We start from the raw sequence: 13,539 nt of genomic DNA on the forward strand, positions 1-13,539 counted from the left end.
TGCTGATAACATATATAACTAATTGATTGCATATACCTTTTAAAAAATCCGAAATTCAGATAGTTGTCAGCATGTCATGAGGTTGAAGTACACTTTTATCCAAAAACTAAAATAAACAAAACAAAAGGAAATTTATGTTATTCTTCACAATCTAAACCATTTTTTAATTAATTAATAAAAAAAAAGGATCATCTAATTGCCCAAGCAATGTCAGTGCGGGTAGAAATAAAATCAGTGGTTTTGATGTTTTACAATACATAAACAAGTCGGGCATCGCTGTCACATATAAATCAACTTTGTCAATTATAAGAATAATACTGCATAGTTGACATAAGTAATATAAAAATATTCAGCCAAAAAAAAAAAAAAAAGGTAATACAAAAATAATATTTCCTGCCAACCATTACTATAAACATCCAATGATACATACAAGTAAATTGTATTATTAATGTGTAAAACAGATGGCATGTGTTATTAATCCTGATATTGTCAATTAGTAACATTTTTATGCTGGTCCTAAATTGGTCGCCAAGATTATATAATAAGACTGCAATTGATTTCGGAAGAGGTTATTTATTTATACTGTTTTTGGTAGAAAATTTCAGAAGAGCTTGATTGGTCTCTCGATGGCAATATTTCTGTCTACGGAAATCCAGTTATCAAAAATAAGGGTGCCCGATATTAAAATAATAATAATAATAATTAAAAAAAAAGGAAGACACAGAGAGAGAGAGAGAGAGAGAGAGAGAGAGAGAGAGAGAGAGTGTGTATGTGTGTGGGGTTGGGTTGGGGATGAGCTGTCCTAGTGCATTAGATGCTTTTATGTGATGGTTACCTGCGCTGTCTAAGCTGTTTGATGCTCTGGATTGGATTCAACCTCTCCTTGTTTACCCATTTATTCACTGCTGCACTTGGTATCTTCTTCTTCTTCTTTTTTGTAGACTAAACTTTTATTATTATTATTATTATTATTTATGGGGAAGAAAAGTAAACAGAACTTGTTTAAATGGGAGTTTTTGCATGCATGTTTTTGTGCGTGCGCGTGTGTGATGGGAGGAGAGACAGCATAGAGAGAAGTGAGATGAGGGCAGCTTAGGCTTTCGTGGCAAAATTGGGATTGAATTGGATATCTAAATTATCAAAACCTAAGTTTGGCGATGCCATTGAATATGAATGTGAATTTGTGATTGTGAATGTAAATGCGAATGTGGGGTAGGAGGAGTAGACTCCGGGACTTCTTCCACTTGCGTAAAGACAATATCGCCCCCCTTGTTTTAGACTGGGAATGAAGGCTCGAAATAGAGGAAGAATGTCTAAGAAAGAGAAAAGTAATATAAAATTTTGACTGTGGGGTTGGGGATGGGGGTGTGCGCGCGCGCGTAAGCAACAAAGCCCAATTTTTAACATTCTTTTTCATATTTAAAAAAAAAAAAAAATACTTAACGAGAGAGAGAGAGAAAGAGAGAGAGACCCCACGAGTGGCCTTCTGCTACCTTTCCCCAACAAGGTCTCCCCCCTCTCTCTTCTTTCTTCTTCTTTTCTTCTCTCTCTTCCTTTGCTCTCTTTCAGCTCTCAGGGAAAAGAAAGAAAGACAACAGTCAATCAGAAACCAAGAACACAACCCCACACAGACAAAACTCCTAGTCCTAGTCCTACTTCGCTCCAAATTAACCTCTGCCTCTGCCTCTGCCTCTTCCTCTGCTGCCAGCCAATTAAACATTGTTTATAAACAATTTCTCACTCATCCCCACCCTCTCTCTCTCTGTCTCTCTCTCTCTCTAGCACACAACCAAAAATATTAGTTAGTTGGGGATGATGGGTTATAGAGCTACAGAGAGCAACTCATGGTCATGGGGTTCATCAGTCACCAAGAAGATACCAAGAACATAACTTAAAATATATATATATATATATATATATATATATATATATATAATATTATCCCCTTCCACAACCCACCCTTCCCCACCAGATGGACTTGGCAGATTTGCAAACCAATAACAGCAACAACAACAACAACAATAAGCAGAGCGGCAACACCAACACACCTCACCACCATCACCCCCATCATCATCAGCAGCAAAAGCAGTCATCCTCGTCTTCATCGCAGTTTGTGGTCCCTTTTGATGGCAGATCTTCGGCAGGAGGAGGACCATCCTCCCAAGGAGGACCCCCTTTCATGGGCTCCATCTCCATCCAAGCTGGCCTCACCACCACCCATCATCATGCTCATGCTCATCCTCATGCTCATGCTGCTTCATCCACTCCTGCTACTGCTCCCTCCTCTTCCTCCTCCTCCTCCTCTTCTTCTTCTTCATCCTCTTCCTCTTCTTCCACCTCTGCCTCTACTGCTCCTCCCCACCTCGTCGACGCCTCCCTCGCCATCGCCACCAGATCCGATGCCCATCCCTCCACCCGTCCCGCGCCCCTCCTCGATTCCTCCAAGAAGAACCAACAACAACAGCAACAGCAACTGTCGATCTCTCCCACCGGCGCTGCCGCCGCCTCTAACCCTCCAGTCAAGCGATCCACCAAGGACCGCCACACCAAGGTTGACGGCCGTGGGCGTCGCATTCGAATGCCGGCCACCTGTGCCGCTAGGGTCTTTCAATTGACCAGGGAATTGGGCAACAAATCCGACGGCGAGACCATCGAGTGGCTTCTGCAGCAGGCTGAACCCGCCATCATCGCCGCCACGGGAACTGGGACCATCCCGGCCAATTTTTCCACCCTTAACATTTCGCTCCGCAGCAGCGGATCCACGCTCTCCGCGCCTCCTTCCAAGTCGGCCCCTCATTCCTTTCATGGCACTTTGGCTCTCGCTCATCACCCTCACTATGACGAAGGCTTTGCGCATGCCGGTTTGTTGGGTTTCCATCAGCATCAGCCTCCTCTAATGACGGCCGATCAAATTGCGGAGGCTCTTCCGAGTGGCGGAGGCGACGGTGGAGGTGGAGAGTCGACGACTGATAATTATATGAGAAAGCGCTTCAGAGAAGATCTATTCAAAGAAGAAAGTCAAGGACAAGCTGAAGCTTCAGCTGGAGGAGGAGGAGGATCGCCTTCAAGCAATAAGGCATTTAAGAGTGGCCTTCAGTTGCCCAAACAACAGCAGCAGCAGCAGCAGCAGCAACAACAACAAGAAGCTGCAGCAGGAGGGGCATCCTCAGGCTTGCTTCGGCCTTCAAATATCATGCCGGCAACAGCCATGTGGGCAGTGACACCGGCACCGACCAGCGGCGCGGGCAGCACATTCTGGATGTTACCGGTGACAGCGGGTGCAGGTGGACCGTCGACCGTTGGCGCGGGAACATCAGGAGCTGGTCCTTCAGAACAGCCCCACATGTGGACATTTCCAACAACACCAGCCAGTAGCCACGGAAACACATTACAAGCACCATTGCATTTCATGCCAAGGTTTAATCTTCCTCATCATACTGGTAATCTGGAATTCCAAGGTGGTCGTGGCGGGAATCATCCTCTGCAACTGGGTTCCATGTTAATGCAGCAACAGCAGCAACAACAACAACAACCGTCTCAGCAACTTGGACTTGGAGTGTCGGAGTCCAATTTAGGGATGTTGGCAGCTCTTAATGCATATTCTAGAGGGGGTTTGAACATTAACTCTGATCACCACCAAAACCATCCATTGGAGCATCATCATCACCAACACCAACAACAGCAACAGCAACAACAACCTCAGACTACTGATAGTGGAGATGAAGACCCAAATAGTTCTCAATGACACTTTGATCATCCCAATATATACAAAGTTGGTTAGTCGCTCTTGATTTTTACATATATATATATATATAATATAAAACGTACACCTTTGCAGCTTCCTTTGCTTTTTTCTTTTTCTACAATTATAGGAACAGGAGTCAGAGATTGTTGGGTTTGTTTTTTGCAGATTTGGAAGTTGAATTTGTGATAAGTTGTGAGTGCTTGAAATTCCATGGATGATGACCATCTGATGAGAAGATAGGTTGCTAGCTAGTTTGTCATTGTTAGCTTAATTTGTTTGTCAATGTTGGTCATTTTTATCTTATTTTATTTTTTTTCTTGGGAATTTTTCTAGATTGCTGTGGAGGAGATTGATCTGTAATTTGTTAGTTTGGTCCGAAGGGACTTAGAGGAACAGGAAGAGTGAGATTGTATAGGAGGATATCTGTTTGTGTTTTTAGTATTATTATTTTTGCTTTCTTTTGTATGAGAGGAAAATATGGAAAACATGCAAAAAAGAATTAAGAAAACGTCTGAATAAAAATTAAAAAAGAAAAAGAAAAAAAGAAGTATATTTCTGCTATATTTATATTAGCAAAATAGCACGCATGAGTGACTTTCCTTTATACATTTTCCTCTTTTTTTGCGCATTGAGTAAAAAGCATCTCTTTTCTCTCATCTCGAATGGCAAAAAGCTAAAGCGAGCCCCAAAAATTGTTCAACTTCTCTTTATGAGATGGATGGAAGAAGTTGATAGATACTCCATTACCACTAAAAGCTTTTTCTCAAAGAGAACAGCAGGCAAACAACACAAGGAAAAGAAATCCTGAAGCCAACTATTTTGGTGAAATTTAACGGTCGAGATTAGAGATTGATAGACAATTACAGACCCAGCAAGCACCAGCAGTTTATAACCTCCATCACCTTCTTTCTGTTGTTGGTTTTAAAGAGAGCTCCAGAAGGAGGCATGTCAGTTGGGTTTTTACCTTCCACCCCTAGTCTTTCTCTCTTTCTCTTTCTTTTTTGTCTGTTTCTTTTTTCTTTTCTTTTTTTCGTATTATTCTCCTTTCATATTTGGGGTAGTGTGTATCTTTTTTCCTATATGCTTTTTGTGAAATATTATTACGTTTATCTTTGATTATTAAAAATTCCTAGTCAACCATCTTGTTCATTATATGATTTTGAATTCCAAGACATAAAATAAGTAGAAACTAATTGATACGTAGTTTGTAATTTTCTGTAGGTAGGTTGTAGAACCAAGAAAGAATGGCCGAGTGTAATTTTTTCTTTTTATTTTTTTTCTTTTTTTGGGTTTTTGGCCGTATGTTGGATTAAAAAAAAAAAAAGGAAAGTTTTTTTTTTGAAAAAAAAAAAGGGGTCTGAAAAGAAATGGGAAATAACCTGGTGTTGAAAGCAGAGAGACACTGAGAGTGACTTTTGTTTTGACTTGTACAGTCAATTCAGATGACTTTCTCGTTTTCATTGCTTAATCATTTTCTCTCATCTGCATTACATTTATTCACTTGGCTTCGCTACGCTATGCGTGTGTGGGGGGTAGTGTTTTGCAATGGGGTCCCATGATTTTGAACTATTTATAACCTTTTTTTTTATTTTTTTTTTGCCCTCATGAGTTTTGGTGTTTTTCTGGTTGACCCCGAGAACGTCCTTTAAATTAGTTGCCCAATAATAGGAAGAAATGTATATTGTTTTCTTCTAATATTAAATTGCATGTTACATCAGTGGCCCAAATAGATCTTAAGAGTATCTATGAAAATGTTGCATTTCTTCAATATTTACAAAACTTATTAAAAGCATTCATAACTTACAGAATTTTTTTTTTTTCCTTTTCTTTTCTTTCGTCTAAAAAGAAAAAGGAAGAAATAATAGCATAAATGTGAACTATATTATTTTCTTTATATATGATTTTCCATTTATGTGATATCTCCATTCAGCTGAAAAATTACTTTTAATTCTTAGTACCAGACAAAACACAACTTTCACCCATTTGTTAAGAAATTTAATAAATGAGTACTATATTTGGAAGGGGGGAAAAAAAGAGAAAAAGCATTTTCTCTTTATAATGGTGTAGTAGGGACTCCACATTTTTGGGCATTGGTTAGTGGTCCACTAATCCCGCAATTTACGCAAGAAAAAGGCTACAATTGGGATTAATTAAGTAAAAATAAATAAAAAACCCATATTTATTTAATTCTAAACAACGCAAAAATATTAAAGTAAAATATGTATTTTGACTTGTGGGCAGTTGTGTATTATTAATTTTAAAAAGTATTATTGATATGGTTGGCAGTTTGTTACTGTTTGTAGGAGCGGGACTGGACGTTGATCGGCCATCATGATGACTGTGATCTGTACAGTGAATGGACGATCGGGATTGATGGCATTTTGGCCTGTGCGAAATGGGTCAGTCAGTCACGGAGCAATAGTGCCTGCCTTTATAATGTATTTATATATATATATATAAATAATAAATAATATTAAATATATATTTATATAATTGAATTAAATGTTTGGGAAAATAAAATTATGAGGTCACGTAGTTCACGTGTTCCAATCATAGATGCGGGAAGTGCGGTTCTTTGCAAAAATGGGCAGTGAGAGATAAAGCGCGTGGCTGAAAAACAAAAAGTATTTGAACACTGAATTATCGCACTCTCGTATCTGAGATCCACACTGACTCACCAAAGGCCTAATGGCGTGACATATCAAATGTATTAAAATTGTAATTTTTATTACTATATATAAACTAGAGAAATGAATAATTTTCATTACCAATAGAAGATTAATAATTTTGGTTTAGGTTAACACGTAAAGAGGTCCTATGCTCTTGTATTGATGTAATTTGTTATATATATATATATATATATACATCTCATCCATCTATGTCACCATTCCGCTCGTTGGGTTTGCTACCTTATGTTGACATAAAAATGGGCTTTGGCATGATCCTAATCCCCAGTTACGTTTAACAGAAATCCTCCGAATGGATTCTGTAAAAAGTTTTTCTTTTTTCTTTTTAAGCATAAAAGGTGGAGGATTCGAATTCAAATATCATCCCCCTACCAACTACAATAGAAATTTGTAAAGCCGGCTTATGAAATCACACAGTCTTACACGAACAAAGTATAGTAGATGAAATAAATCATCTGAGACAAACTCATTTAATGTGCTGTTGAGCAGTACACTGGACTGTCCATCTTCTTAATACATGTTTAAACACCGTGCCTATATTGGCCAATATGGACACCTACATACTAAATATCATTGCGTTATGATTATGAGGTGCTTATCCATCTAAGTTTGCTGTACAAATCAAATAAAACACCATTGCTTCAATTTTCTTTCTATGTACACGTTACTGTTTCCTCATTCCTTCATCTTCAGCAGTTATAATTTATCTACACATTTTATATAAATTACCATCATCCTGTTGAAACAAAGACAGAAGGTTCAATAAATGAATTATGAAAAAGCACCAAAAAGAAAATGCAAAACAAGCACAATTATATCATACAATTTGGCTTACCATTTCCCACTTAATCCACACTCAGAGAGTTTTGTTGTCTTGCAGCTGCTCTTGAGATTTCGCAGACAAAAGAGACAGGACCTTCAACCTAAAGAACAACATTAATCAAGATAGATATCAGACAACAATGGCAATATCAAAGACTAAAACAATGTCATTGTTTTCTTCCATAAACTCAAACAGCATAAATAAATCAAGCCACAAACGTTATCAACTGCTTTTGAAATCTTATCAACATGGGCATATACATTTGAATCCATACAAATGCTGAACACCTGAAGATAACATATGATTAAAGGGATGAAAGCTTACGACAAAGTATCTGCTGCATAAAATATTGGAAGCCTGCCCAATCCTGCACCCCCCCATTTTCTTCTTCGAGAATAAATAACATGCTCAGCCGCTGAATCTGTTGCTGCCAAAACAAACTGAAAGACAAGTTTCACTACCATACAAAAAGGAAAACAATAATCAAAGCCAATGCTCAGACAAAAAGGATTGTTGCAATACCAGCGGAAAGAGTATGGCCATAATCCCATAGCTCACAAGTGGTGAGGAAAAAAGAACGGGGAGAACACATGGGCTTCCTGCAGAGCCATTAACAAATTAATACCTTAAAACTGATGCCACTTTGCTGAAGAATGGGAAAAGATAACATTAAGAACAATCTACTGCCTTATTACATTTTTAAAAGGATTTGAACATTATCAGGCTTCAAATATTAAATTGAGAAACAGTCAAATCACTGTATAAGCTCAGAGATTTCTTTTTGCTTTATGACCTAATCAAACTCCATTAGTATCATAAATTGCTCTTTAGATTTTGTTCTCTAGTGGTCTGCAAGAACAGCCATAATCATGATGTTTTCTAATTTGCACTGACTTCTTTAGCACCCTCCCTAACCTTTGTCCTTCCAACATCAGGGATTATGTATTCAGATGCTGCCGTACAGTTTACCAAGTAAATATGAAATCTACATAGCAAAGCCAGTGAAAGAGCAAATTACCAAAACCAGCAAAGAAGGCCCAGTTAGATTCAAAGAAGTCCAGCCTTCTGTCCAGACCCACTTCAGAAAGATTCCATTTGTACCTTAAAGGTTCAATGGTGCAATTACTAATTGTCCATATATCCGTTAAAGAAGCAGAATTAAAAACAGAACCAGATGCACCACATACTCGAAACAGTAATAGGCATACATCCAGGATAGAAGCAAAAAATTTAGTATCTTGCCCATGTAGGGTACGAATCCTGTCACATAAACCTGTGCATATGAAAAACCATTAAGTTCATATAAGAACTTCTACATATTTACAAGGCTGATGATTGAAAATCGTTACAGCTGTTGATAATATTTGCTACCAAATAACTGCAGCTGAATATATTAAAACAAATAAAAATAGAAGTAAAACAATGAAACAACATACATAATTATACCTCTAGGAAGAAGAAGGTCAAAAGAAGTACTGAATACACTTGCTCACCTATTCCAATCATGACCCTGTGGATAAAACGAATGAACCAAAAAAATAAACCATAGAAACAACATTCATGAAAAATATTGAAGAAGGATTTAAGATGAAATGCATATCCAGCCGTAAAAGACTATCCTTTGAAACTAGTGAACATGAAAAAAAGTTTAAAACTTTACCCTCCCAGGCCTTCCATACGATCTCTATCTTTCACGGTCAATGACTCATTTTTTCCCAAGGGATCTCCTTTTGCTGGCCCAGAAGTTCCCATTGCAGCAAAACCATAATTAGCAATGTCATTGTACCTGAATTAGATATTGCAGATTTGGACAAACAAAACTTCAAACTTGTAAATAAAACAAAGTGTAAAAGAATCAACTCAGAGAAAATACGGTTGTCATTAGAAAGAATTATGCAATCAGCTGTGACATCAGGACTTTCACAGCATTCAACAGCACTTAATTTATGTCAAATGATTGTGAAGTATATCCATAGAGAGAGAGAGAGAGAGAGAGAGATACGCAGTTTATCTAGGTCTAAGTAACTAAGCTAAAGCAGTGAATTGCAAAGATAGGCAAAATAGAAGTGGGAAACAGTACCATATATTGCTCAGGATGAAGCTGAACACATACAGTGGGTAAAACCAAGTCACCTGGTAACAATAATTCAATAAAATGATTCACCAACTAAATTCAAATGAGTAACTCTTAAAGAAACTAGTTCTGAAACAAAGAAGACATCCAATAATGAATGTGTTCTTTCATTCTTTTATTTCATTGGAAGAGCCAAAGAATGTTAAGAAAAAGATAAATAAATAAATAACAAGGTGGTTTCTTTCTTACATAAAATAGTTGAATGAGTCGAAGGCGTAAGAAGGAATAAAATTTTAAGAGACTGGCGAAAGAGCAGAAAAGTTGAGAATTGAACTTTGAACAATCATCAGGTAATATCCATTCTAGTGCTGGGATGATAACTGCGTTTAGGATGAAGATGCTGCATAGAAGCCAGTGAAAGTTGGTAAAGTAAACTCTCAAGTAAAGGGGGTCGAATTCAAAATATCCAATTCCAATAGCAGAAATGTTCCACCGACCACCATTTCAATTATGCATAAAGAATTATGAACGAGTAGTTAATACAAAAAGAGTCGATGAAACAAAGATTCTTAATTTTATGGAATTAATATTCTCTACAATTTGAAGTGGCATTGATATGGATTAATTAGAATAATGCGGAGCAATGATTGGAAAAACACTGTGCGCAAGTTTTCCAGGTAACAAAAAAAGAGGTATGGTATGGAATTGAACGAGAGAAAAGAAAGATTACCTTCCTAAGAAAAGGAAACCATTTAATAGAAAACATTGACCCGTGCGTCTCAAAAGCCTCCTTGAACTGCCACCAGAATTTGGAAGAAATAAGAAAAAGAAGTCATCTATATGTTTGCTTCAGTTTTCTGATAAAAGCAAACAGAAAGTTTTTAAGAGAAGATATATATATATATATATATACATACATATAGAGGAAGAGAGGAAAAAGAGTAGAATGGAAGCAAAGGACCTGAGGCAAAGAAAGAGAACGCGATGAAGACGACAGGCTTCTTTGAAACCGAGAAGCCAAAACAGCGATGCTTCCTTCAATTTTGAACTCACAGACTTCACCAACTCCATTTTCCCTTCCATGTGGATTTTGGACCCGAAACCCAGAGACACGCACCAGAGTGCTAGAGAGAGAGAGAGAGAGAGAGAGAGAGACTTTGGTACTCAAAAAAATAATAATAATAATAAATAATAAATAATAAAACTAGTACTGCTAAAATCTAAAATGTAAAACACTTGTTCACCTTCGTATTCACGCCTCTTCTATGTTTTTATTTTGTAATCCACCAATAAATTAACATATTAATTATAAAATTATAATAATTCATTATTAGCTGGAGCTGTGATCTGAATCTGATCAAGGGACCGGACTCAAGGGAGGTTACGTCTGATTTGGCCACGTGGAAGCTGTCCTGCGCTTGGCGCGTAGCAATCCGGTGAATTTAACCGAAAAGCAAAAGGAAGAAGTATTTATTTATTTATTAATTAACAGGGTATACGTATGAATAATGTAAAATTAGGTTTAGGTAGCTCTGCAGTTAACGGGTTCTACAAATTTTAGCTACCTTCTCAATCAGCTCGGCTCGGCTCGGCTCTTTTATTAACACCAAAAATTGGAAGTTGAGTGGAACGCAGCGGATTTTATTAAAAAACAAAAAAAAAAAGGAATAGAGAAGAAAAGCAGAAACGGAGATGGCACAGCAGCAGAGCAAAGAGCCGTGCAAGAAGGAGGCTTGCGACATCCAAGCTTGTCTTTCTAAAAACAACTTCCTTCCCAAAAGGTAGGGTTGCTAATTATTTCTTCTTCTTTTTTTCTTATTATTATTTTTTATTCCCAGATTTTCATTGTTCGTTTTTCTTCTTTCTTTCTATTATAAAAAAAACTCCCATGCTGCTGTGTGTAATCATCATGAAATTGAATCCTTTTTTTAAGCTTTTGATTACTTATTTACTTCTTAATAATGCGAATTATACGATTACCACCCATCCATTGAACTTACCTAATCCGCTTTACTTTTAACCATTGCGATTCTTTACAGAATGTTTTGGTCTTTTATGTTTGAACTTATACTCCATTCGCTGAATTTGATTTAGCTGGTTTCGGTTTGCTTGCTTTTGAAATTTGGTGAATCAGAATTACTCCTTCATAAGCTCTTCACTTTTCTTTCCTTTTATTGCTGATCCAATCACTTGTAATCAAACCCAAATTACCCCAAAACTGATGAACATCCCAAGGAATGGGATGTTTACTGTTAAGAAAGTGGAAATCAATCAGAATCAGCTTCTCCTGCATTAGGATGGTGTTTCAGCTTTTAGTATATATTCCCACTCAAACTTTCACCCATAAATGACGTTTGAACATAAAATCAAAACAAATAAATGAATAAAGGAACATTTTGAATTGAAAGAAATTGGCTTCTAGTGTAGGAATAGATGCTGTGGTAGTTGCTTTCTTACAGATATCTCCTTGTAGGACCACAATTTCCATTTAGTGGAATTGGAATGATACTAACGATTTCTGTTTCTTCTTTTAGTTTTATGTCTGGATTGGTCACTTGGGTTGTACAAATTCACATCCTGATAGTGGCCTCTTTATCAAGTTTGAAACTTTTGTTTGTAACTAACAGCTGAACGTTTCTTTCTCTTATTTTACATATTTTACATTTGGGATTAGCACTGCATTCTTTTCTTCACTACTAGCGAATCCAATACAACCTTGCAAAAACTTGATTTTGATGCATGTGATTCTTAAAAAACAAATTTCAGAGCTTCTTTGTGCACGCTTTGCCAATGAAGAACATTTGAATTTCTCTCCCATTTCATATCAATTTTACCATTCTTAAAACAGATTATAAATTGAATCACTTTTCATGTTAAACTTTATTAATATTTTAATTTTGACTTCCATCTTTTTGTCTTATAATGGCATACTTTCCCTATTGGACTTTCAATTTTAAGCCAGAGCTTAGATGCCATCCGGGCTTGGTAATCTATTCCATTAGCATGTGGCTTTCAAACAAATGTTATTGTCATTGTTGTTAGAGTTTAGATAGGCTGTCTGTTTATTGTATGTTTGGAATTTGGGCATTGAAGATATTTGACCCTTCATAATCTCTCTGTTTCATAGTTAGTTAAGATCCATCCGAGTAACTAGACATAGCATTTATATATGTTAGAGCAGCTGTTAATTCTATCTTTCCAAAGCAATTTTGATGTCTTTTTTTATGCCCTGTCCTCCTGTAGTTTTGAAAATACTAATACCTTTAATTTTTAAATGGCAGGTGCCTCAAAGTCATTGAATCGCTGCAGTCTTGCTGCGAGAAATGCAATTACAACTCAACCCACTGTGCTTCTGTGTCTGGTCTGTTAAAGCAAATATCCAAGTAAAAACCCTTTACCCCTCCATTTTAGGTTGAAGTTTGGCTCAAACTGTCATCTTTGAGACGGGATCTTTAAAAATAGATGTAGTTTCCACAATGTGGTGGTAATACTTTCACCAGTCAAAATATCTGTTTCTCAATGCTTGCCAATTTTGTTGAGTTTATACAATGTTAATACAGTAATAAGCTGGGGTGGAATGAGGAAGTGTAGAAAAGAGAACTATTTTGCAAGGATTTTTTGTCACTTGAAAGTACGATAGAAACTTTTTGGATGTAAGTCAGCAAGCATTTAAAAATATGGAGTTATACAGGATATTTCTACTTATGAGATTCTTATTCATGATGTAACCTAACGGTATTTTGTTTTTATGCGAATAAAAAAGAAGGCGAACTGTGTTATAACTTTTGCTAAACATGCCTAATAAATAATTGTTCTATATGTCTGGCTATCTATTCGAATTTTGTAAAGCCTTCCTTTCTATGTAGGTTGGATAAAATCTCATACATCATGATACAATATGGTAAAGACATAAATCTACTACATAACTATATTATATTTGATTCATATCAATACATCTAATAAAATTAAATAAATTAATAGATTAATAGATGCAATACGATAATTTTTGTAATATAAAAAAAAAACTTAATTTATTGTTAAATATATATTAATTTGTTATTTTTTAGTTTAATTTTTTTAAAATTTCAAAACAAACAAGTTTATTTTTAAGTTTTTTTAAAAAAAATCATTTTATTATTTGAAAACTAAATGAAATTTAAATTTTTAAACTTATATCTATTATAGTTTAATAGATAGAATAATAAATTAT

General features: G+C 36.3%; 3 protein-coding genes across 9 annotated transcripts; 2 read left to right on the forward strand and 1 right to left on the reverse strand.

The window, feature by feature from the left end:
* Positions 1 to 1,447: 1,447 nt before the first annotated feature.
* Positions 1,448 to 6,238, forward strand: LOC107403399 (transcription factor TCP8). Of its 5 annotated transcripts, XR_007239012.2 has the most exons (3): positions 1,448 to 3,776; positions 3,911 to 3,985; positions 4,079 to 4,306. XR_007239012.2 is itself a non-coding variant. In XM_048467850.2 (2 exons), exon 1 carries the CDS (start codon positions 1,973 to 1,975, stop codon positions 3,743 to 3,745), a length of 1,773 nt encoding a protein of 590 aa, XP_048323807.2. In that variant the 5' UTR covers positions 1,448 to 1,972; the 3' UTR covers positions 3,746 to 3,776; positions 6,049 to 6,238. The 5 variants fall into 5 exon arrangements, 4 of the variants coding, with proteins under 4 accessions (XP_048323807.2, XP_048323808.2, XP_048323806.2 ...); XM_048467850.2 differs by lacking the exons at positions 3,911 to 3,985; positions 4,079 to 4,306 and adding an exon at positions 6,049 to 6,238; XM_048467851.2 differs by lacking the exons at positions 3,911 to 3,985; positions 4,079 to 4,306 and adding an exon at positions 4,419 to 5,787.
* Positions 6,239 to 6,851: 613 nt separating this feature from the next.
* LOC107412541 (protein EI24 homolog) lies at positions 6,852 to 10,705 on the reverse strand. Of its 3 annotated transcripts, XM_060811698.1 has the most exons (13): positions 10,574 to 10,705; positions 10,291 to 10,453; positions 10,060 to 10,125; positions 9,579 to 9,729; positions 9,336 to 9,388; positions 8,916 to 9,041; positions 8,702 to 8,765; positions 8,443 to 8,528; positions 8,274 to 8,356; positions 7,778 to 7,854; positions 7,580 to 7,695; positions 7,268 to 7,355; positions 6,852 to 7,168 (listed from the first exon to the last, which is right to left on the reverse strand). In XM_060811698.1, the coding sequence occupies exons 2-12, from the start codon at positions 10,410 to 10,412 to the stop codon at positions 7,289 to 7,291; spliced, it is 1,011 nt and encodes a 336-aa protein (XP_060667681.1). In that variant the 5' UTR covers positions 10,413 to 10,453; positions 10,574 to 10,705; the 3' UTR covers positions 6,852 to 7,168; positions 7,268 to 7,288. The 3 variants fall into 3 exon arrangements, with proteins under 3 accessions (XP_060667681.1, XP_048323809.1, XP_048323810.1); XM_048467852.2 differs by lacking the exon at positions 10,574 to 10,705 and having other exon boundaries at positions 10,291 to 10,511; XM_048467853.2 differs by lacking the exons at positions 9,336 to 9,388; positions 9,579 to 9,729; positions 10,574 to 10,705 and having other exon boundaries at positions 10,291 to 10,517.
* A 136-nt stretch (positions 10,706 to 10,841) lies between these two features.
* Positions 10,842 to 13,122, forward strand: LOC107403392 (uncharacterized). Its single transcript, XM_016010270.4, has 2 exons — positions 10,842 to 11,110; positions 12,611 to 13,122. Exons 1-2 carry the CDS (start codon positions 11,022 to 11,024, stop codon positions 12,714 to 12,716), a joined length of 195 nt encoding a protein of 64 aa, XP_015865756.1. The 5' UTR covers positions 10,842 to 11,021; the 3' UTR covers positions 12,717 to 13,122.
* The last annotated feature ends 417 nt before the right edge of the window (positions 13,123 to 13,539 follow it).

This window comes from Ziziphus jujuba, chromosome 10, assembly GCF_031755915.1.
Source record: "Ziziphus jujuba cultivar Dongzao chromosome 10, ASM3175591v1".
In the NCBI taxonomy this organism is placed as follows: domain Eukaryota; kingdom Viridiplantae; phylum Streptophyta; class Magnoliopsida; order Rosales; family Rhamnaceae; genus Ziziphus; species Ziziphus jujuba.

Excerpts from the sequence above, each read along its gene's own strand:
- LOC107412541 (XM_060811698.1), bottom strand. The coding sequence starts at position 10,412 with ATGGAAGGGAAAATGGAGTTGGTGAAGTCTGTGAGTTCAAAATTGAAG. Across the intron at positions 8,529-8,701 it reads TGACCTTCTTCTTCCTAGAG|GTTTATGTGACAGGATTCGT; the intron begins GTATAATTATGT and ends TCATATGCACAG. Across the intron at positions 8,357-8,442 it reads TATGCCTATTACTGTTTCGA|GTACAAATGGAATCTTTCTG; the intron begins GTATGTGGTGCA and ends TGAACCTTTAAG.
- LOC107403392 (XM_016010270.4), top strand. The coding sequence starts at position 11,022 with ATGGCACAGCAGCAGAGCAAAGAGCCGTGCAAGAAGGAGGCTTGCGAC. Across the intron at positions 11,111-12,610 it reads AACAACTTCCTTCCCAAAAG|GTGCCTCAAAGTCATTGAAT; the intron begins GTAGGGTTGCTA and ends TTTAAATGGCAG.
- LOC107403399 (XM_048467850.2), top strand. The coding sequence starts at position 1,973 with ATGGACTTGGCAGATTTGCAAACCAATAACAGCAACAACAACAACAAC.